Genomic DNA, 23,913 nt, shown 5'->3' with positions numbered 1-23,913 from the left:
CAGTTACAGAGGGAAAAATGTAACTTTACAGTGAAGAATCAGAACCTGGTGCTCAATATTGGCCTCAGGTGTAGGGAAAACCAGCTATTCCATGACCACTGAGGAGATGCAAGATGAGAACATGTCACCTGTGATGATTTCTAGCCAAGTGTTTGCTTTGATCTTCAAGCCTTTGGACCTAAACTCTATTTCAAGAATTGCAAGAACCAGAGGAATAAACTGAATGCACTAGGAAGAAGAAATGATGAGAATTCCAAAGAGAGAACATTCTCTGAACAACCGGCCTGGTCTCTCCAACAAGTCAGGGCCATGGAGAAAAGAGAAAGAGGGCGCCCTGGAGCCAAAGAGACTCAGGACACAGCACCCAGACACACTGCATGTCCTGGACCAAACTCTGCTTCAGACAAACCATCTTCCAAGGACATTGCGGGGGCAGCTGTTAAAATTTGAATATGACAGAATATCAGACAATGTTAAGAATGATTACCAGTCATATTAATTATGATAATGATTTGGTTATGTAGGGCGGTGTTCTTATTTTTAAGAGATGCATACTGAAGTACTCAGAGATAAAATGTTAAAATGTCTATATTTTAAAGTATAAAGTTCAATATAAACAGAGTTTTGAAAAACAGGAGAGCCAATTATAAAAACAACTGGAAAAAATTTGAGTATCAATGGTTCAAGGTTAAAAAATCACGGCCCAGTGTCAAGGGTGATGGCTAACCGGACAAAATGATACACAAACAAGATTTAATCCCAGGCCGGGCGTGGTGGCTCACGCCTGTAATCCTAGCACTCTGGGAGGCTGAAGCAGGAGGATCGCTTGAGGTCAGGAGTTTGAGACCAGCAAGAGTGAGACCCCGTCTCTACTAAAAATAGAAAGAAATTATCTGGCCAACTAAAATATATATAGAAAAAAAATTATCCGGGCATGGTGGCACATGCCTGTAGTCCCAGCTACTCGGGAGGCTGAGGCAGGAGGATTGCTTGAGCCCAGGAGTCTGAGGTTGCTGTGAGCGAAGCTGACGCCACGGCACTCACTCTAGCCCAGGCAACAAAGTGAGACTCTGTCTCAAAAAAAAAAAAAAAAAAATCTCCGGCTTCACCTGGGCACCTGTGCTGGTTTTTCTTATTACCAGAAGGTGTATGTTTCACAAGCCTTTTAACCATCCCTTCAGGGTCTGGGCCGATCTGCGCTGCCGTGTACCTGAGCCCTCTCCGCTCGTCTCCTCGGGCAGCTCCTGCAGGCTCAGCTTCCACTCCAAGGGCACGTCGCAGGGTGTCACCGTGACCGACAGCGGGGTGTTGTCTTCTTCAACCACAAAGAAATACCTGTGGGAAAGCGAACTCCATTCAGACCACGGCAATTCTTTCTAACATTTACAATCCAGAGTTAGTGGAAAAATCATTTGGTTTTCATTTTCATAAAATTTCATTTTATTTCCATTTCATAGACACTGAAACTTCCTGCTTGGCACAAAACGTGATACGTACGGCACTAACTGTGCAAGTCTGGCAGCTCAGGGCTCCGCAGCCAGACTTCTCACCAGCAAACACAGTGTGAAATAAGCAAAAAACACTGAACCAAAAGCATTTTGACTTAAAAATCAACCCTCACCAGTGTCTGGCTGTTACTTAACATAGGCCCTGCCATTGCAAAGTAAGCCACTATCAAGGAAATTTCCAGGTTTATTGCTGTGTTTTCCATAATTTTGGTGATAAATTTGCACGTTACACTGAGGCTGCTCTGACATAGTCCCAACTATTTCGAAACACCATCTTCACAGCAACCTAGTTCTGAAATGTACGTTGATCTCTGGCAAAACAACATTGTATTCACATTTTTACATTAGTGACTTTTATTCACAGCTTTGCTATTCCGTATCTTTTTCAATAGCAATATCTAATCACCATCTGAGAAATATTTTTAAAAAGTAAAGACCACTGTGTCAGTCAGTGGAAAGATACATTTGTCTGTCACTTCTCTATCACCAGGATTTTCTGTTGAATTAATAAGTTGATGATTTTTTAAAATTTAAAAAATTCAAAATATTCTGCTCTATGCTTTCTCCTCGGACTTTGTGATCTCTCAAAAGACTTTTTAAAATGCATGAAATATTGCTTATCTATAAAAATATTAAGACTGTATATTCTTACTCCAAGTGACTTAGATAATTTCACTTAATTGTATTTCAAAGCCTATAATCTTGCAAATGAGGAAATGGTGATTTTAGTTCTAGCAAGCCCGGAGTTGCTCACTGATTCCATGGTAAAGAAAAGGAGGTTTTGCCTCCTATAGATTGAACCTCCTGGGCACCTCTTCTCTCTCTGCTCTCTCCGTATCTGAGACCACCACGCTCTCCAAACTGACCACTACAGCCATCCACGCCTGCAGTCTCCCCTGCTGGCAGTCTCTCACCTTCCCAAACTCCAACTCCTGGCATGCACCATGGGCCTGTGCTCGGAGCATCCCTCATTCACCTGTGCTCTCTTCCTGGGTGAACTCACCAGGCTCGTGGCCTTAACCTCTGGTACGTTAATCACCCCCAAATTTAAAACCTCAGCCTGAACTCTTGCCTAAAAATTCCAGTTACAACTATCTTCTTGCCATCTTCACTTAGATGTTAAGGCAATTTCACACTGAAGATATCTAACCCAAATTTCAGATTATTTCCCCCAAATTGGCTTCTCTTGCAGTCTGTCCCTTCTCAGCAAATGACCATGCCACCCTTGCAGTCATGTAGGACAAACAGGGTCACTGTCAACTTTCTCTTCTGCTAACACACTATGAACGAGCAGACACCTTTGGCTGCACTTTGAAAATATACCCAGAATCTGGCTCTTTGTCCTGCTCCACCTGGTACCACCTGATATGAGCCACCACCTCTTGCCTGGGCACTGCAGCAGCCTCCTGACTGAGCTTCCTGCTTCCACCCCCCTCCAGTTTATTCCCCCCTCCAGGCAGGCGGAGGGGTCCCAGTGAACCTAAGGCAAACGCACCACACCCCCTTGCTCAAAACTCTCCAAGAGCTTCCTGTTTCCTGCAGGATAAGAACTTGCAATGTCTTACAAGCAAATATCTAAACCCTTCTCCTCCCCCCTCCACTCAGCGCCTTGCTCGCTTTGGAACACGCAGACTCCTGCCCCCACCTCTCACCTGAGATCCTCCTCCTCCAGGTAGGGACCCTGCCCGCTCATCCCCTCCCCAGCTCTCTCCTCCAGCTCCACCCTGTACAGAACCACCCTGACCCCTGGTGTAAAGTATGGTACACTTCCAGCCCACAAAGCTCCCTTTCACTCCATTTTTCATCAAACCACTTACCACTACCTGACATGCTATATATTACTTTTTTTTTTTCCATCTTCCCCAACTAGAATGACAGCTATAAGAGAGCAGGGCAATCCCAATACACATCTGTTGAATGAATTAATGAACAGCTGTTTCCTACACATCTACTTTCACTATCTCTAAATGATTCTTCACACTGCAGCTAGAGTAATCTCCTAAAAAAAAAAGTGTAATTTTTAAGACAACTTTTAGAACCGAAACTTACTTAACTTTTCAGGGAGTGGAAAACTAAAGGAGATAAACGATTTGATTGAGTGATATGATTATATAATATGGAATGCTGTGTTTAAAGAACACTGCAAAACAAGCAGTACACATGTACATTTGGGAAATGAAAGTAACTTCCAAAGAAAAATTTTGATTTGATCTGACATACTCAAAAATTTCAAGGGACAAAATAATATGAAAAGCAAAATGTACTCAGTGAGAACTCAGTTAACAGTAAAGGTTAACTTGAAGTGCTAGGACTGCTTTGTGTTCCCTTTCCTGTTTGCGCAGACTTGAGTCTTAGCAAGGACTAGGACAGCAAGTTCCTTCTACGTGATCATCCTTTCATTTTGTGCCTCCCTCTCATGAATGTCCTTTAAAGACTCATGACAAGTCAGCTCCTGATCCATTGCATTCATTCACATAAATGATTTCACCCGGGCAGTGCTGAAGTGATACCTAAACAGTAGTTCACTTCAGTCAAAATAGGAAAACTCACCTCCGAGCATCGTCCAGACTGACCAGACGGTGATATCCTTGGGCCAGAAGTGGAAGGGATTCCAAGCGTCACCTTCCCTTACTCTTGATCAAAATAGAAAGATGACCCGATGGTGGGGGATACCTCAATCTTTGGAGAATGGCTTATTGACTGTGTGAGACAGTTTAGTCCTTTGGAATGCCAATGTGCCCCAGGTTAAAAGGAGAAATTGGGTTTGAAATATAATTATCCAAAGAGCAACCATGTGTTCTGCAAGTGTAGAGAGGGGTTTGAGCACTGCAAAATAACTTTATTTAATTAGTTTGTAAGACATATTTTATTTATATGAGGTAAATAATTTATATGAGGTATATAATTTTTAGAGTTCAAAATATTCAGAAACATATGCGAGCCCAATTTGTTGATGTTGGCATAAAGGTAAATGAACAATGCCAGCTTTTTATCACTGGTTTGATTCCCTCGGGATCTGATCAGATTTGTCAAAGAAATATCATCCATATAAAACTTAATGCAAACCCTTGAAGAATCATCTATTCAATTAATTTCATCTTAGTCCTACAGGGGCCTTCTTAGAAATTTCCTACTATCCTGAAAATAAGAAAATAATCATTCTAAAATGCAAGAAATGCAAGGATTGCCCCCTCTTCCCAAAAGGAGATCACAATCAGCAAGAACCAAACAGCTCCATTTAATGAATAGAAGTTGCATTGCCATTTTTTTTTTTTACTTAGAGAAAATAAGTAATGCCATTCATAGGTTGATTTGCAAATTCCCTAAACTAAGTCTAAAAGGTTACTTTCTTTTTTGGAGGCATCCTTTATGAGATTTTTGATAAAGAAAGCACTGCAGGGAGAATACCTTTTAAGCGTATCTCTAAAGAGATAACTGCTGATTTCAGCCCCGTCTGGAATGACTGACGAATCATGGAAAAACGCCTTGTCCCGGATCTGCATCTGGAACAGCTCCTCGTCTCGCGTGGGCAACTTCTGGGTCCCGCAGCCGACGGGCAGGAGGAGCCACAGCAGACAGCAGCGGAGCAGCGCCATCCTGGGCAGCAGAAGCGATCGCTTGGGTTAGTTCTGCAAGCAAAACTCACTAAAGCGTTCACATTATGTGAGCTTTGATGGAAACTTAGGGACGTATCACATATTTTGAATACATGCACATGATCTTGAAGGCAACTCTCCTATTCTTTTTCTTCAAACTGTTTTACGAAGTTGAGAATGAATTCGCCAGAATTTCAGACATTACAGAGATGCTGAAATGAAAGGATTCTTGGTGCCTTAACTTCCCTGGGTATTCAGAGAAAACCCTCACTTCACTGAGGCGGAAGCCTATACGGACAGTAATGGATAATGTTACATCGATGTGTCAAAGCTTACGCTGAAATGGTCACTTAGGGCGAGTTCTCTCGGCTGTTATAAAAGCCCTGGCGGTGGCTGGCAGGCACCACTGCTCAGCAGTCACCTGACACCTGAGCCACTGCCTTCAGCGTGAGTCACAGAGACCCCCTGAGAGCCACAAAATTATCCCTGTACAGTCGTTTTTATTCTCCCTTAAAACTGGACTAAGGATTATACATGTATAGATTATGCTTATTCCAAGATCAAATTTCATGTATCAGAGATTTTTAGAGATTATAAAGTTCAGCTCCCTCACAGGTTAAGCAATTCATCCAAAATCACAAGGTGAGTTGCTTGCTGATGTCCGGATGTCACAGAGTCCCAGACTCTTCAACACAACACTGACATACACACACCTACAACACGAGAACGCGAGCTTGGCTCCCACTTGCAGATCAAGTCAGATCTTTGGAAAGTCATATATTTAGACCCTTTGTCTTAACCTCTAGCAGAGCATTTTCACTGAGCTGCATTTTGGCATTTGCCACTGACTTTCATCACAACCTTGTAAGTGATTACGGATGACCCTACTGCACATGGCCGTAGGGACGTCGTCAGAAGCTGGCTTCCACGTGTCTCAGTGCTAACAACACTGAGGTGCACAGGCGCTTGGCACGGCAGGTGCCAGGGAAAGGCTGTGCCTTCCGGATCATTCGGTACAAGTTCTCCTCACAGGAAGAGCCATGTAAGGAATTGTGTTCCCTTACCTTTTTCACTCTACCTACATCAGGGATTTCAAGCATTACAGAAATATAGTGTTTTCACATTTAAGTACCTTAAATAGTGGGAAAGCCAAATGCAAACATCTGTGATTATTCAAGATGAGGTGAATGCTTGCTTTATTTTTAAACAGACAGCATTACAGATACGAATAATTAAAAATCTCTACTTAAAACATCATTGGACTTTAATTTCATCTTTCTTTGAGTGTTATCAAAAATAGATCGGGACAACTAAAAATATGTTTGAAAGAAAAAAACTGTTTCTTTTTTATAATGAGGATGTGAGAAGTAGTTCTTGCACCATGAGCTTGCTCAGAAAGTACTTAACTTCTTTTTTCCGAGTGTTTTGTCTGCCCCGTGTCCTGCAGCTTTCTACACAAAATACCTGCAGTGATTTAGCTGCCGGGCGCGAAGCACAATGCTCCTCTCCCTGCCTTCCTCCCGTCAGTCCTCACAGCGACCCTGTGAAGTGGGCACCGCCACTGTGTAAGAACAAACCTTCGCCATGCAGGCAGAGAGAGGACACAAATCCAGGTGGATCTGACCGAAGAGCCAAAACGTGCCTCCTTTTTAACATCTCTCAAGACAGCCCAACGATTTTTTACAGAGGTTTTTATTTGCCACTGTTATTTCTTAATTCTATTACAACGGAAAGAAAATTCAACTGAGAGCTAAGAAACTTGACGCGTAGTTTCAGTTCCTCACTAGATGTAGGATCTGTTCACTTACCCACCCCAGGCCCCAGTCTGTACGGGTGTGGATAGGTGACCTCTAACGAGAAACGATTCTGTGACTGAGTATCAGACTCTTCCCCACCAGCCGCAGTTCAGGAACCAGACCAGGCTGCTGAGGTTTCCTGAGATAATCTGTCCCTCAAACCCCAGATGACTGTCAAGGAGAAACCCACGGGGCGCTGGGGCTGTGAGTGGGAGCTCAGGCGAGTCACTAAGAGACCAAGGTCATGTCTACGAAAGACGACTGGAGGGACCAAAATCAAGGCCAAACAGGGACATGGTCTGCTGAACCCACAGGACCTCCAATCACTACCCCCGGCCCCGACTCCTGCTCCCCCTTTGCCTGGAGCTAAGAGAAATGGAAAATCTGAGTAGCATTCGATAGGCTGCCTGTGTTCAGAAATACTTACGATTCTAGCAAAATAAAACACATTCAGGTCACTTCTCTTTGTAGTACCATTCCTGATACTGGCCTCCTGAGAGCAGAAGAGGCCAGACAATGAAAAAAAGTCTCTTTAGACACAGGTAGGATGTGGCTTTGCATCCTTGTTGGGAACGCAGAGCAAACGTGCCGGGGGAGTATGCGAGTGTGTGGTGCCAGGCACCTCCGCCCGGAGCCACCACTCGAGGGCAGGTCACCTCCCCAGGCCCGTGCTTGCCCACAGAGCTGCCAGCTGTGCCTGTGCCTGTGCCGCTCAGCAGGACGGGCGGCCAGTGTCTCGGGCTGCCTGGGACACGCAGGCCAGCCCAGAGTCAGAGACATCGCTAGGCACGGTCCATCGGAATTTTTCCAGCATTCTCAGCTAATTATAAAAGATGAATTTTGATATAACAACAATATTAATAAAACTTTGCTGTGTACATGCTGCAAGCCAGGCACTCTTCTAAGTGTGTTACATATAGGTATGTATAATCTGACCTAACGCTGGCAACAACCCTGTGATGTGGGGGCTACATTTTTCTCATATTAAATATAATCAAACCAAGGCTTAAATACCGTATGATGTAAAAAATATAAACTATGTACTATGGGTGACTTAAAATATGGTAAATCTGATTATTCTATATTTCTCTACATCAGCTACTTAGCAATTTAATATTAGTAAACATCTCAAATTATAGGACTCTGCAGAGTAAGTGTTAGGAGATAATTCTCCAGGGGTCTCTGTGTTTGATTTTGCCTGTCTTGGGAGCAGAAGTGCTGGCTGCCTCTGTTCCACGTTATCTTTCCCAGGATGTTTGTAGAGTGAACAGCCTCGGAAGGCAGAGCCTCCAGGGCAGAGGGCAGGCCTGACTGCTACCCATGAAAACCAGATCTGGGTTCCCTGAATTCAGAACTTCTCTCCTGCAGCAAACCCCCCTGCGTGGGCTGGTGCCCTCTGGCCTGTCTGCATCATCCTACGGGCGCTGGACAGGGGGTGGGGGCTCAGGGAGCCAGTGCAGCGAATGATGGCGCTGCGCCTACCGCTACAGCTCCCAGTAGTAAGGCTCAGAGTCGCGTTCGTTCTTCCAGCATCCATGAAACTATGGCAGGCATTTACTAGCTTGCAAGTGGAATAAAATCTCAAACTCTTCACAGTTCTTGACACTAAGCTTTTCCTTTCATATTTTACTGGTTGGCCTACTTTATTGGCTCAGGTAGACATTTTCATTTAAACTACCACCAATAGAGAACAGACTCAATTTGATCTTTTGTTTCATCAAAAGATCGTATTTCCCCAACTAAAATTCTGTCAGGTCCCACTTTTTGTTTCTGAAACAGTTTTAACCATCTTAATTGCCACACCAATTATGGACAAAACAGGTATTTTTCAGAAAAGTGTTTAAAATTAGCATGGCCCCCAAATGCAAGAATTTATATTGTCACTTTATGGTTTTCAAGATGTTCTCTATTAATAATAACATTCAACTACTATTGGGGAAAAACTTGGATATTAGGAAGCATTAATCATCTGTTCAATTTGATGAGGTTACAGGCAGAATTTTTTTAACACGATGTATTTAAAATACGCAATGAATATAGTTGATCAAAAATACTGTGCAGATACATTGTGCATATTTTTACAACTTATATTCACTGATCAAAAATTGAACCTTTACATAAACATTGTTTATACCGTAGTTTTAAGATTTTATAGATTTTTTTCCCTTACCATGAAATATTCTCTCTCAGACATTTAGTTTAAGAATTACTCACTTTAAATAAACATCTGAAAATTCATTGTTAAACATAAGTCTTAGTTAAGTCAGTTTATAAGAACAGACTTCTCTCTAAGATTACAAAAGTGCCCTCTAATGGCATAACTTTTCCTCTCATTTCTTTTTGCTATTTCCAGGTATCCAGAGCATATTTAGATTTAATGTTCAGATTAAATAACACTAATCCAAATTTCACCTTCAGCACTACTTCTTTTTTCCTGGCCATCTGGTGGGTAGTGCAGGAAATGTGTCTGTACAGCAAGAAATCTTACATCTTTGCAGTATTGAGGCTCTAGTTCAAACACTAGTAGCAAGTTGCTAGGGTAATTCCAAATATATTTACTATGCAGATCAATCAATTTGGTTGCACAATTATTCACAACCCAGAAAAACTAGGTGGTGTTATCCTATTACTGAGGAGATTAACTTTGTTTCGATTGAAATGTTCTGATGAATCAAGCACATGGACACTAAACTGAAACTCGGACATTGTTCATGTTGCCAAAAGCCTTCTTCATATTTATGCCCTCAGATCCTGCCAAAACTGAAATGAGAAAAGAAAAATGACCTAATGATTTGATACACCTCAATCTTTGCAAAATAGATTATGGTGACATGAGATAGTTTTATTCTTTGGAATGTCCATGTGTCCTAGATTAAATGGAAAAATTATTTCTGAAATATAATTAGAGATTATTAGTGTGTTCTCTACTTACAAAGGTAGAGATGGGTTTGGGTACTGCAAAGTAAATAAATATAATTAGTTTAGACAGTATATGTATATAGACATACATATTTTTTCGGTCAAAATATTTAGAAACACTATGAATCCAATTAGTTAATGCTGGAGTAAAGGTAAATGAGTAGTAGTCCCCAAAGAAGAGTCATTTCAGTATAAAAACAGAATGTGTGCTGCCCCTTCTCTGGTAAGCAGATAAACACTACAGCTTAAGACACATATGTGGAGAACGGTTTTCTTTTCAATATTTGAGGACTTTGATGATGGGAGCTGCTTCTCCCCCTCAAATCCTTCGGTTTTAAAAGAAACGCCAGTGAATAGATATAAAGCATCTGCGTTGTTCTGCAAGGAGTAGGGAGTCGAGCAAATGATGGATAACTAAAAATGTACAAATAATTCTAAGACATAATGTTCAGCATCAGTTTCAACTTCTTATTCTATGGAGAAGCCTTTAGTGTAGCTAAATGGTCAAACTGACCTGGTGTGGCCTTTTCCCACAAACCTGTGGGAATGCTTGTGAATCATAAAATCGCCAATGGTAAGCAAAACAAAAAATTAAAAGGAGCTTGAATAATTTGCCATTGTATCAATTAAATACCCAGGATGGCCACAAGGAGCACAGTGTATGTAAAAGACAATTAAACTTGCCCCAGGATACCTGCAGTGGTTGCCCCACTGTCATTTTGCAAAATTTATCTGCAATTACATACGATCAACTAGTCAATTTACCAATCTTGGTTAAACCACAGATTCACTTAGAGAACATAAACATTTATTATTTGAAATCGTATAAATAATGATAATAAGTAAATAAGCCTGGTTAATTTTTTACTACTTAAAAATATATTAAATGGATTTAACCATGAATAACAACTGTCTTAAGAGTAAGGAAACATTTCAAACCACTAGAAAGCTTGTCTTTAATATTTATAGACTGCTGTTTAGTTATGCTAGCTCACCAGCGCAAGGGATTTGCAAATCTAGTAAATAAAAGGTTCCTTTGGGTTTTCATATAGCTGTGCAAGGCTCTCTGAATAGAAGGTATGACATACATGAAGCCATTATGACCCTTTCTTGGCACTGGAGGCTCCTCAGGACAGCAGCCAACAGTCCTGCCTACCTGTGACAACACGTCAAAGCACATTCCCTCATCCCTCCACCACCAGCCACCAAGGTCCCGTAAGTCACTTGCAGAAACATGAGCATATTTGTCAAAGCTCTTACAGACAGTACATATTACAAAACTTAAAATCAGATTCATCTGTATAAATACAACACAAAGTATACAATTTAAAAAAAGAACCCATAGTATCATTCAGATTCACTTAAAAACTATCCAATGTGCCTGATCATGTGTAGGCCACAAAACTGAAATAAATTCACGATGACCAAAAAGAAGGATGGGAATTCTGATTTACTTGAAGCAAATGCATCTGGAATAAATGAAATCCACTGTTTTATTACAGAGAGTGGAAAGTGCATGAGTATAATTTAGTGAGAATAATTTCAAGGAATGGTCTGCCACAGAGATTTCTGTTACTTTCTTTTCCTTTTTAAGTGCAAATATTTAGTCTTTAGAACTTCTATTTTAAACTCGAGGGCGTTTTGTTTTTGTTTGGATCTTCCATGCCACATCTGATAATAACTCTGAAGCATTTGATCTAACTGCAAAGAAAAAGAATGTAGTTTTGGTAGCAGGCGGGGTCCCCGTGTTTGCCGAAATTGAGAGTCCCTGAGCAGTGAGCAAGCAAGGGCTCTGTGCACTTTCGCCTTGGAATGCCCACCATTTGCCAGCTTGGACAAACAGAATCCCTCTAGGCAAAAATGCAGCAATAAAAAATGCTGGATTCTCAAAAGTGGTTTTATTCTGTCGTCTTTTGCAAACAATGAAAATGTTGACTGAAGTTAGTTGGATGTTTTTAAAAATCCAAAAATTCTCTGATACAGTTAAAAAATTTGAGAGAAATATAGCATATCTGTAGTCTGATCTTTCCATATTTGAAAAGGGAGAAATAAAGTAGGGAGAAGTAAAGACTCCTGGCCTGCCCTAAGGAGCGGTTTCCGGCTCGCGCTAGGTGAGCCCTCATTCTGCAGGTAACTGTGGAGAGCAGTGGAAAGATACCGACTTCCGCCCAGCCCAGCGAAGGAGAGCTCACTTGACGCACAGAACCCATGTGCTAACGCTCCCTAAACGCAGGCTGTCGGCACGTGATGGCATGACTGGGAAGGGTTTTCAAGTTCATTATGTCAATAACCTGCGGATTGGGGATTTCCACATGCATTTCAACTGCAATGACTCCAGCCTTCTCCAGCACTTCCCTAAATGGCTGCCAACTTTCATTCTGGAAGGAAATTAAATTAATATAAAAAATGTGAAATTAAAACATGCCAAGGAGTTAAACTTTCCATTCTGTCATCCACTCCCCCTGACCCTCCCGGTGCATAGTTCACGACAGGGCTGAGGTCAGGGGTCATCCTGTTTCAAAGGCTGGCCAAGCCTACAGAAGGAGATGGCTTGAAAGAGGATCAGACTTTCAAGTAAGTACCTTGGACTCCCACCACCACTCCTGCCAAAAGAACAATGAATAATAGCAATGGCCAAACAAATGCACCACAGATAGGAACAGTCTTTAATCCAGAAAGCTAGACCCACTATATTAAAGCAAGGAGTACATCTCCCAAAATGGACCTGATAGGTGATTAGAAGATATCAAAAACAATGTAGAAAATAACGCAAAGAAAAATGGGCACAAAATACTGCATACCTTCTTCCTACCAAAATGTCATGTGACAAGTGACGTAGCTGGGATAACTTCCACTGTCTTGGGAGAAACTGATGACTGCTGGAATAATGAAAGCTCCTCAGGGAACAGTAATATGCCTGGTTGCTTTCTTAGTTTGGCAACTAAGCCTTATTTCCTGTTGACCTGCCACAAAATGAAAATGACTTCCTGTGTAATGTTCCCCAAAGCGGTTTACAAACTGCACACCTCATTCTCTACCGAAATCTAGCTACGATGGAGCATAGCAGATGCCACAGCATTTAGCAACAGCACACGCCACCCAGGAAGGCGAGACATGAATTGCCATGGCCAACAAACAAATACTGAGTCCTCGCTGTATGTAACACCTATAAATTAGATTTTTATAGTCATGGTAGCCAAGAATTGAATGACTTCACAGATTCCTTAGGATACCAAGAGCTAAATATGGCCCAAAGAGCTAAAATCAAGAGAATAACAGTTTGCCGAGAAATGACTCCATACTTTAAACTGAAGTGGGTGATATGAGGGCTCAGAATAAATATCTTAGCAATTTATAATCTGCTTATAAAGACAAAACATATATCCAGGTAGCAGAATCCAATAATGTCAGTATATTCACTCATTCATTATTTTTTCCTTCAACGTCTGTGTAATGAGTCCCTGCTACACGCCAGGCACTCTTCTGGGGAGAGCGATGACCTCATGAGGGGGACATTCTAGTGGGAGTGAGAGACAACACATAAACAGATACGCAAATACGAAAACACTGGTAGACTGGTAGCTATGCAAAAATTAAAATAGGCTTGTGTGAAAGACCGTGTGTGATTTCTTGGAGGAAATGACATTTATGCTGAGATCTGAGTGACAACAGGAAGCCAGTGAAGCAAACGTACGGCAAAGAGCATTCTGGGGAGAGAAATGGCGGGTGCAAAGGCCCTGGGGTGGCACTAAGCTTGGGGTATTAACAAAAGGAAAGGGCATCAGAGAACAGAGTGGGAGAGAGGGAAAGGTAAAGTGCAGACCACACAGAGCCTTGCAACCATATTAAGGCGGCTGGATTATATTCTGAGTGTGATGGAAAGCCCTCGAATCCCAGCAGGGCCATGATACGATTCATGTTGTCCATGGTGTAGAAAATGGATTTCAGGGAAACTGCAGAAATAAAAAACAACCTCATCTCTGTAAAAGCAAAAAGATCAGATGATGGCTACTGCAGTTGTGCAAGGTAGAGATGGTGGTGGCTTGGAGTTTGCAGAGAAGATGGAAGACAACGGAGAGCCCTGGGATGTGTTTTACAGATGGCGGCCCAGAGTATGCAGGTGAGCTGTCGGCAGAAAGCGAGGAAAAGAGAGGAATCAAAAATAACACACTGACTACAGGAACACACATACAATAAAGTGATAAAACATAATGGAAGAAATCAGAGAGAAATAAAATTTGTCAAGCAGAATTTCCAGGTGGCATCAAATAAATTACGAATAGTGGGACATTTTAGATGCCTTTTTAAATACTAGTTATTATACTTAACAAGGTGTTGGAGCAGAGGAGCAAAGAGGAAGGTGGTCTCTCCAGGTGATGAGAAACACAGAGGAGGAAGGCCAAGGTGGAAAGTAGTAAGATGTGTCGGTTAGAAAAATAAAAGTACTGATTCCCATTGTCACGGTGGGACATGGGGTTTGCCAGACTCAGGGAGGGCTGGTGGGACACACTGGAAAAAGGCAGTAAGTGCATCCCTGCCCCCCAAACCTGCTTCCTCAAACTTACATTTCAAATGCAAGAATGCACAGTATTAGAGGCCAACTAATTTGTCAAGAGTACCTGGAGGAGGAATAAGTTCAAAGCCCTATTTTAGTTCTGGAAAGTGGTAGTTTATAGCAAGTAAGAAGGAAACAGCATAAGAGAGACATACAGAAGTTATGAAGAAAATTTGACAAGAAAGTATTACTATTTGGCATACGTGACTGGACATATTCATAAGCTGTGTCCAAATAAGATGATTAAAACCCATGAGCCTTCCGACAAACACACACCTGCCAAAGTCATATAACTTAGGCTTCCAGGCACGTTTTTGGGAAGCAACAGCATCAGCGGAGCAATCCTAAAGTCAACGGAATAATCGGGACTGCAGGGGGCTGCCCAGGCCTGGGCCACGAAGATGCAGACGGTGAGTTCACAGAGTGGACCAGACCGGCGAGAAATGCGGGCTGGAGGAGAAAAGAAGTGACGGGCAGCATCCTTAGGATGGAAGCCACGCTGGGAAGTATCACACCCTAGAGGAGAAAAATCAACAATCTCTTCATACATTTTATAGTACACACGTTAAGCGCTCGTTAAATACGGATGAACTAATGGACCAAACTGAATAATCACTCTATCTTCTGACCTGAGATCATTACTAATTTTGTGTGTTAGTGACAGCAAGGATGAAACTGAAAACCAAAAACAGAATACTATAGCAGGAAAAAAATTTTCTAAAACACTACCCAACTTTTCACTCGTCCATCAGCAACAACCTTGAATTTTTACACACTTTCCATCTATCTATCTATCTCGAATCATACGTACTGCCTTCTCAAAGGATCTTAAAAATTCAAAAGGTCTTTCTAGGTCTAGTTACCACATTAACAAAACAAGGTACTTAAATGATTCAAGCTCAAAGATATTCCTGTTCTCAAGACAAATCTGGTTTTAAAAACGGCTTTGGTGGTTCTGCCAGCTCTGTCTGCTAAACATCTGGGCTGCACCCTCCCTAAAGTCTGGATCAAAGAAATGTTTTATAACCTAGTTTCTAGTGACGTAATAAGCAGCGATACCACCAAGGAGGCAGTGACAACAGAAACTTTTCAAAGAGTCAGCATGGCGGGATGGGAGAGCTCCCAGCTGACGCGGCAACTGCTGCCAGCACTGCCCGAGCCGCTGCGGACAGGCCAGCAAACAACACGTGTGCCGATCGTGAGCTTGCAGAGCCTGTGCTGGTGGGTTAGAGACATGATGCACAAGCAAACAAGGAAATGCAATTAATATGCTGATTCCAGAGAGCAGTGAGCACTAAGGAAAACAACACTGGCTGAGAGGCCGGAAGGGAATTACGGAGACAGGGTGGGTGGGGGGAGAAGGAGCCCTTCTGGGCCGAGTGGTCAAAGACGGCCTCTCCGAGGAAGCAACATTTCAGCAGAGACTCAGATGAAAAGTGAGCCACCCAGAGCCAGTGGGGATGTTTCACAGTTGAGGACACTGAGGAAAGAGAGAGGGGAAGGGCAAGGTCCTCCCAGGCTTCACACCCGGGAAGCTGCCTCACCTGTGGGTTAACTGCCACCATCAGCCGTCAAGAGGGACACACTGCCAAGCCGCAGGGATGAGGACACAGGCACTGGCTCACTGTGGCCTGCCAGTGGCATTCCGTGAGGGACAACCGGCCAGTGCTAAGCTCAGGGAGGACGGCAGGGGCTTGGAGGCCCATTGTCAGATGAGAGACGTATCAGAGATCTGGCCCAGCATGGCTTTCGAGGGAAGGAGACTGAGCTCAGCAAGGCACAGACCCCGAAGGAAGGAGTTTGAAAAGCAGGAGGTGTCCCGGCAGAGGAAGGATGCTTCCTGACTGTCCAGAGTGACAAACAAAAAAAAAGAGTGCTATAAAATCTCCGGGGAGAGTCTTAACAGGATTGTGGCAGGGGGGTGTTTACTTAGACGATATGTTATCTGAGCTCTCCCTGTACACTGTCAGGAAGTCAACTGGTGTTTATCAAGTGCCTATTGCCAGTCCCCTGGAAGCCCCGGAGGCCGATAACGTGGAATCAGAGTCCTATGGTGAAACTTGAGACTTTGTTTCTTATGGTACTTTATCTTATTTGAATTATATTTTTTTAAAATATATTTTTTCTCGTCCCTACAGAAAAGATCTCCATGAGGCTTACATGACATAAGTTTAGGAGCAGAAATTACCCTTCACCTATCTTTAGATCACCTGCGCAGCTGTTTTTAGTCTCCTAGCATAAAGTAGGCGCCAGATAAATAGTTGCTGAATTATACTGCTTTCAAGAAGCTACTAGCAGAGAGCAAAGCAGTGTGACATACGGTATAAGGAAGCCTCTTTTCCGTCCTTAAGAATACAAAAATGTCCTGGTAAGGATAAATACAGTGCATTACTCAGGAGGGCCTCTTTCCTCTGAAAACGTGTAAATTTTGACCTGGCTGGGATACATTCTGATCTGAGAGCAGGCATGGTATAGAATAGCGCTTCTCAACCCTTAATGTGCACACGAATTACCCAGTTTTCCCATCAAAATGCAGGTTCTTGTTCAATGGGTCTGGGGGGCGGGGTCTTGAAAACGGTCCCTTTCTGACAAGCGCCTGGGAGATGCGGACCCGACAGTTCATGGACTGCACTTTGAGTAGCCGGGTTATACGGCTTTGTCGCTTCCAACCCTAGTATTCTCATGTATTTTTATTTTCAAACTCCCCAAATACTAAGACCTATCACCTGATAGTGGCAGCACTATGATATTCACCTCCAGCACTTTGGTTGTTCAAACATTCTGATCTCTAATTTTCATTCATTACCAAGGTTTAATATTTAATATTTTAGACGTCTATTTAGGGAGAGGAGTGGATGAAACAGAGACTGTCCATATCCTTTCTTCCTTTTTTTAAGAGAACTATTATTATGGCCACCTTATTTCACAGTGATCTCTTTTCTCTACCTTATTTACATAAAAGAGAAGTCCATTCTCTCTGAGTAGTTCGTGTTTCTCTTAAAGCCCAGTAACGGACCAGTGGACCACTCGTGTACTTAGCGGAGTTTGGGAAAACACTAATAAATAAAATGTTATCAAGAAGAAACCATTCATTACTACCATAGAATAACAAATACCACAGATTAAAAAAGTGATGCTTCATTCCATGGGCCTAATCCCATATTTTCCCAAAAGCTGATGGTTCTCAAGCTTCACCTTCTCCAAGCAGTTTTTTTGATGTGTCAGCACTAAAGCCTGTCTATCACCACAGAGAATTTGTGGTGGCCTCCAGTGCCAAAGCACATGACGTAACCAAAGTAGTAATTTAAAAATAACTATAATGAAGGTAATATGATCCACAGATAGATGAGTGAGTAGATATACCAGGGATCTTAAATAGTTAAAATAGTTAAACCCTTTCCATGCCCTAGAAATATTCTTATTTCTAGAAAAAAAAAGAAGAAAAAAGAAGGTACACAAGTATGTAGTTGTTATGCTTTAGCAAAAAGAAATAATTTAAAATTCAAATATGTATTTATTCTACCAGCCCTCTTATCTAAGCACCACCACCCCCCCAAAAAAAAAACAAGCCAAGACACATCTTTGGAAAGATTAGATAATATTCTCCAAGGACACTGGTTCCTAACAATCTAGTAATTTGGAGAACCCAGCAGAAAGCATAGTTAACACATCACTTCCCTTTTTATTCCCTCTCATTCTCTCCTAGCTCATGTGTCTCAGGGTCTCAGGTGAGCTCTTCCCACATCTTAGTTTCCTGTCAATTCACGATCGAACGTTCTTGCCAACACCTGAATTTAATTTTTGGTCTGCTCTTCACTCTTCCATCCTCCACTATCATGCAATTTTTATTTTTTCATTCATTCATTCATTCAATCATTCATTCAAATTTTGGTACAGTTAAAAGGCTGCCAAAGCAAAACAAAAAAAGATCACTTAGAGTAAAAAGATCTGAGTTGAAGAAGTCCTAACCAAACCATTATCACATTATCTGCTTTTGTACTTTGAGTGAGTCTTTTAATCTCTTTCAATCTCAATTACCTCATCTACAAAATGGAGACAATTATTCCCAGGATTGTTATAAGATTAAATGAAATAATGATGTGAGTACTCTTTTAAAACTAAAAAGGTTCTATTTATCTTTAAATGGTGTAGGCCAGTTTCTCAAACTGGTTGCAAAATTTTATTCAACAGCAAAAGACATGTTTCGACTTGCTCTTCAAATGGAGATAGAAGGAGTTCCAGCATCAGATTATTCTATCTTTATTCACCTAACCTCTAAGGTAAGAGGTTAGGACCCTATTCAAGTAGAGACTGACTAGAAAGAAGAACAAAGGAAAGGCCACAGTGTTGGATTTTTAAAAACAATCACATCAACAACAGTAAACTCTTAATATTTTTTAGCTTTGCTACACTGTATCTGAGGACATCAATGTTGTTTAATAAACAAAACTAGATTAGAACTGGTTCAAAGGTGAGCCTGCTCAGGCTCCTCAGGCGCTAGATCTAGCCAAGGATTTCAGAGGCACGTGTTGAGATTAACGCACGGAGGATCAACATCAGTTCCTGGGTTGTTCTGCATTATTATCTCTGGATTAAGAGATGATTAAAGAAAAGGACACTTTCAAAAGGCAGACGCTGAAGACAGACCCCACAGTCATTTCTAATAATGCGTTTATAGCAAATTATGATGAAATGATACAAGCATATAAACCTACAGCAATTACAGAGATGACAAACCACAAATACTGACCTGGTGTGGGAATTCAGACCCACAATTATGTCATCCTTCTCCCCGCAAGGAAGTAAGATATACAGTTAGGTGTGGTTTGTTTTGTTTTTTTTTTAAAGGAAGCGCTAAGGAAAAAGCTGCAGCTTGGGGTCCACAATGTTCCGTGGTCATTACACAAAATAGAGGCTGCTGCCAAGAGAAAAAGAGGTTTCAAAACTGCCTGGTTGTTGTCACTGCTTTGTAAATGTGTGAATGAACTTTAAATGTACAGATTTTCTTTTTAAATTACAGATTGAATTTGGTGGCTGGAGTATTAATATGGGTGTATAAATACTTTTACGGTCTGAACTTATTTTTTCTTATATTTCAAAGGGCTTTAAGCTTTTAGAATAGAATATATCCTCATATATATGTCTATGATAGTTATCATTATTTCACTGAAACATACAGTTTCATTCAATATTTTGAAATAATCCATTTTAAAAATCTTAGGCTGATCTAATTTCACCTCTTACCTCTCAAGAATGCCACATAATTAATGGAATAATGTAATAACTGTATAGGTGAATTACCACTAATTATTACTAATTTTCAAAAGGGATTCTGTAACTTATTGATTTTTCAGTGATACAGCTGCCATACGTAATTGGAGTATGTTTAAATATCATGGGTTATGGGTCTCTAATAAACTTATAACTTACTTTTTTAATCACCAATTTTCTTATTAGGCTCTACTTACTGAAGAAAATGTTTTTATTTTTTCTTTTTTCTTTTTTTTTTTTTTTTTTTAGTGGTAACTATCAGCTGTATTTATTTTTATTTTTATTTTTTTTTAATATATATATTTTTTTATTTCAGCTCATCATGGGGGTACATAAGTTTAGGTTATATACATTTTCCATGTCCCACCCATCCCCCCGAGTCAGAGTCCCAAGCGCGTCCGTTCTCATTCTCCAGACAGTGCACCTGGCACTCATCATGTAGTCATACCTCCATCCCCTCCCCCCCCCACCTCCCCGGGTCTGCACCTTCAAGCATGACCATTCCCCAGAGGGTGTGCAACGCACTCATCATGTAGGCATACACCCATCCCCTCCCCCCACCCCCCATCCCAGTCTGATATCCAATTGGTATCCTTCCCTGATGTACATTTAGGTGATGATCAGGGAAACCAGTTTTCTGGTGAGTACATGTGATGCTTGTTTTTCCATTCTTTGGATACTTCACTTAGTATAATGGGTTCCAGCTCTCTCCAGGAGAACCAAAGAGATGTCGTATCATTGTTATTTCTTATAGCTGAGTAGTACTCCATGGTATACATATACCACAGTTTACTAATCCATTCGTGGATTGATGGGCACTTGGGTTGTTTCCACATCCTTGCGATTGTAAATTGTGCTGCTATAAACATTCGGGTACAGGTGTCTTTGTTAAAGAATGACTTTTGTTCTTCTGGGTATATGCCCAATAATGGGATTGCTGGATCAAATGGTAGGTCTACTTGAATCTGTTTAAGGTATCTCCATATTGCTTTCCATAGGGGTTGCACTAGTTTGCATTCCCACCAGCAGTGTATGAGTGTTCCTGTCTCTCTGCATCCACGCCAACATGTGTTGTTTTGGGATTTTTTGATAAAGGCCATTCTCACCGGAGTTAAGTGGTATCTCATTGTGGTTTTGATTTGCATTTCCCTGATGATTAGGGATGTTGAGCATTTTTTTATATGTTTTTTGGCCATTCTTATGTCTTCTTTTGAAAAATTTCTATTCATGTCCTTTGCCCATTTTTTGATAGGATTGTTTGATTTTTTCCTGCTGATTTTCCTGAGTTCTAAATAGATTCTTGTTATCAGTCTTTTATCTGATGTGTAGTATGCGAAAATTTTTTCCCATTCTGTAGGCTGTCTGTTTATTTTCATGACTATTTCTTTGGCTGTGCAGAAGCTTTTTAATTTAATCAGGTCCCAGTCGTTTATTTTTGTTGTTGCTGCGATTGCCTTAGGGGTTTTCTTCATAAATTCTTTGCCTAGACCAATGTCTGTAAGAGTCTTTCCTACATTTTCTTCTAGAATTCTAATTGTTTCCCATTTAAGGTTTAAATCTGTTATCCACCGTGATTTGATTTTTGTGAGAGGTGAAATCTGTGGGTCCTGTTTCAGTCTTCTACATGTGGCTATCCAGTTTTCCCAGCACCATTTATTGAATAGGGACTCTTGTCCCCAGAGTATGTTTTTGTCTATTTTGTCAAAGATTAGATAGTTATATGAGGATGATTTTATATTTGGGTTTTCTGTTCTGTTCCACTGGTCTGTGTCCCTGCCCTTGTGCCAATACCAAGCAGTTTTAAGAACCACAGCTTTGTAGTATAGTTTGAAGTCTGGCAAATCAATACCTCCCATTTTGTTTTTATTGCTTAAGATTGCTTTTGCTATACGGGGTCTTCTCTGATTCCATACAAAGTGTATAATTATTTTTTCTAAATCTGTGAAAAATGATGTTGGTATTTTAATAGGAATTGCATTGAATCTATAGATTACTTTGGGTAGGATAGACATTTTAACGATGTTAATTCTTCCAATCCATGAGCATGGTATGGATTTCCACTTATTTACGTGTTCTGCAATTTCCTTCCTTAGCGTTTCATAGTTCTCTTTATAGAGGTCCTTTACCTCTTTAGTTAAATATATTCCTAGATATTTTATTTTCTTTGTTGCTATTTTGAAAGGTATTGAGTCCTTAATTTGGTTCTCCGATTGAATGGTATTGGCATATATGAATGCCTCTGATTTGTGTGTATTGACTTTGTAACCTGAGACATTACTGAATTCGTTAATTAATTCCAGGAGTCTCTTGGTTGAGTCCTTGGGGTTTTCCAGATACAACATCATGTCATCAGCAAAGAGTGAGAGTTTGATCTCTTCTGTCCCTATTTGGACACCTTTGATTCTGCTCTCTTGTCTGATAGCTCTCGCAAGGACTTCCAATACTATGTTGAAAAGTAATGGGGACAGTGGGCAGCCTTGTCTGGTTCCAGTTCTGAGTGGGAATGCTTTCAGTTTTTCCCCATTCAGTATGATGTTGGCTGTGGGTTTGTCATATATGGCTTGTATTATTTTTAGGTAGGTCCCATTTATGCCTATGTTGTTAAGTGTTTTTATCATAAAAGGGTGTTGAATTTTGTCAAATGCTTTTTCTGCATCTATTGAGAGGATCATATGGTCTTTATTTTTGCTTCTATTTACGTGGTTAATTACATTTATAGATTTTCGTATGTTAAACCACCCCTGCATCTCTGGGATGAAGCCTACTTGGTCATGATGAATTATTTTTTTAATCAGCACTTGGATACGATTTGCTAGGATTTTATTGAGAATTTTTGCGTCTACGTTCATGAGAGAAATTGGTCTGTAGTTTTCTTTTTTTGTTGCATCCTTTCCTGGTTTTGGTATTAATGTTATATTGGCTTGGTAGAATGTGTTGGGGAGAATTCCATCCTTCTCAATATTGAAGAATAGTTTATGTAGGATGGGCACCAGTTCATCTTTGTATGTATGGTAAAATTCAGGTGTGAACCCATCTGGACCAGGGCTTTTCTTTTTGGGAAGGTTTTTTATTGCTGTTTCAATTTCAGTTGTTGATATTGGTCTATTCAGGAATTCTATTTCTTCCTGATTGAGCTTGGGAAGGCTGTGTGATTCTAAAAATTTGTCCATTTCCTCCTCATTCTCCAATTTGTGTGCATAAAGATTTTTGTAATATTCATAGATAATGTCACGTATCTCTGTGGCTTCGGTTGTGATTTCTCCTTTCATGTTCCTGATGGAAGTTATTAAAGATTTTTCTTTTCTGCTCTTGGTTAGTCTAGCCAGTGGTGTGTCTATTTTATTTATCTTTTCAAAGAACCAACTTTTTGTTTTATTAATTTCCCTTATAGTATTTTTGTTGTCTTTTTCATTTAATTCTGATTTGATCTTAATAATTTCTCGCCTTCTGCTGGGTTTGGGGTCAGTCTGTTCTTCTTTCTCCAGCTCTTTGAGTCTATTCATTAAGTTGTCTAGTTGTAAATTGTCTGTCTTTTTGAAATAGGCATTTATGGAAATGAATTTTCCTCTCAGGACTGCTTTAGCTGCATCCCATAGATTTTGATAAGTTGTGTCACCTTTGTCATTTAATTCAAAGAATGTTTTGATTTCTGACTTAATTTCTTCCTTTACAAAATTGTTATTCAGGAGAAGGTTGTTTAGCTTCCATGACTTTGAGTAGGAATGAGAGTTCCTGTTAAGGTTCATTATTATTTTTATTCCATTGTGATCTGAGAAGATGCAGGGTATGATTTCTATTTTTTTAATTTTTTTAAGACTTGCTTTATGTCCTAGGATATGGTCAATCTTAGAGAATGTCCCGTGAGCTGATGAGAAGAATGTATATTCAGTGGTTTTCGGGTAGAATGTCCTGTAGATGTCAGTCAGGCCCATTTGTTCTAGCATTCTGTTTAAGTCTACTATGTCTTTGCTTATTTTCTGCTTGGAGGATCTGTCCTGTGCTGTCAGTGGGGTATTAAAATCTCCAACTATTAAAGTGTTGTTGCCTATGATTTGGTTTAGATCGAGTAGGATTTGCTTTATGAATCTGGGTGCACCTAGATTGGGTGCATATATATTAAGTATGGTTATGTCTTCTTGTTGAATTGTGCCTTTCACCAGTATGTAGTAACCGTCTTTGTCTTTTATTACTTTTGTTGGTTTGAAGACTAAGTTATTGGAAATTAAAACTGCCACACCAGCTTTCTTTTGGCTACCATTTGCTTGAAA

General features: G+C 40.7%; 1 protein-coding gene across 1 annotated transcript in view; it reads right to left on the bottom strand.

Moving 5' to 3' along the window:
• Window positions 1-23,913, bottom strand: part of LOC123629901 (protein NDNF-like) — a 46,980-nt gene that overhangs the window by 10,312 nt on the left and 12,755 nt on the right. The window contains exons 2-3 of the mRNA XM_045539271.1: window positions 4,917-5,105; window positions 1,211-1,335 (exon numbers count right to left, since the gene is read on the bottom strand). Coding sequence (XP_045395227.1) covers window positions 1,211-1,335; window positions 4,917-5,104 — 313 coding nt within the window. The 5' untranslated portion in view covers window position 5,105. The remainder of the gene's footprint in view (window positions 1-1,210; window positions 1,336-4,916; window positions 5,106-23,913) is intronic.

The sequence above is a fragment of the Lemur catta genome, unplaced genomic scaffold, assembly GCF_020740605.2.
Source record: "Lemur catta isolate mLemCat1 unplaced genomic scaffold, mLemCat1.pri scaffold_62_ctg1, whole genome shotgun sequence".
Taxonomy (NCBI): domain Eukaryota; kingdom Metazoa; phylum Chordata; class Mammalia; order Primates; family Lemuridae; genus Lemur; species Lemur catta.
Note: the sequence above shows the minus strand (reverse complement) of the source record. Positions and strands in the feature narration are given on the sequence as shown.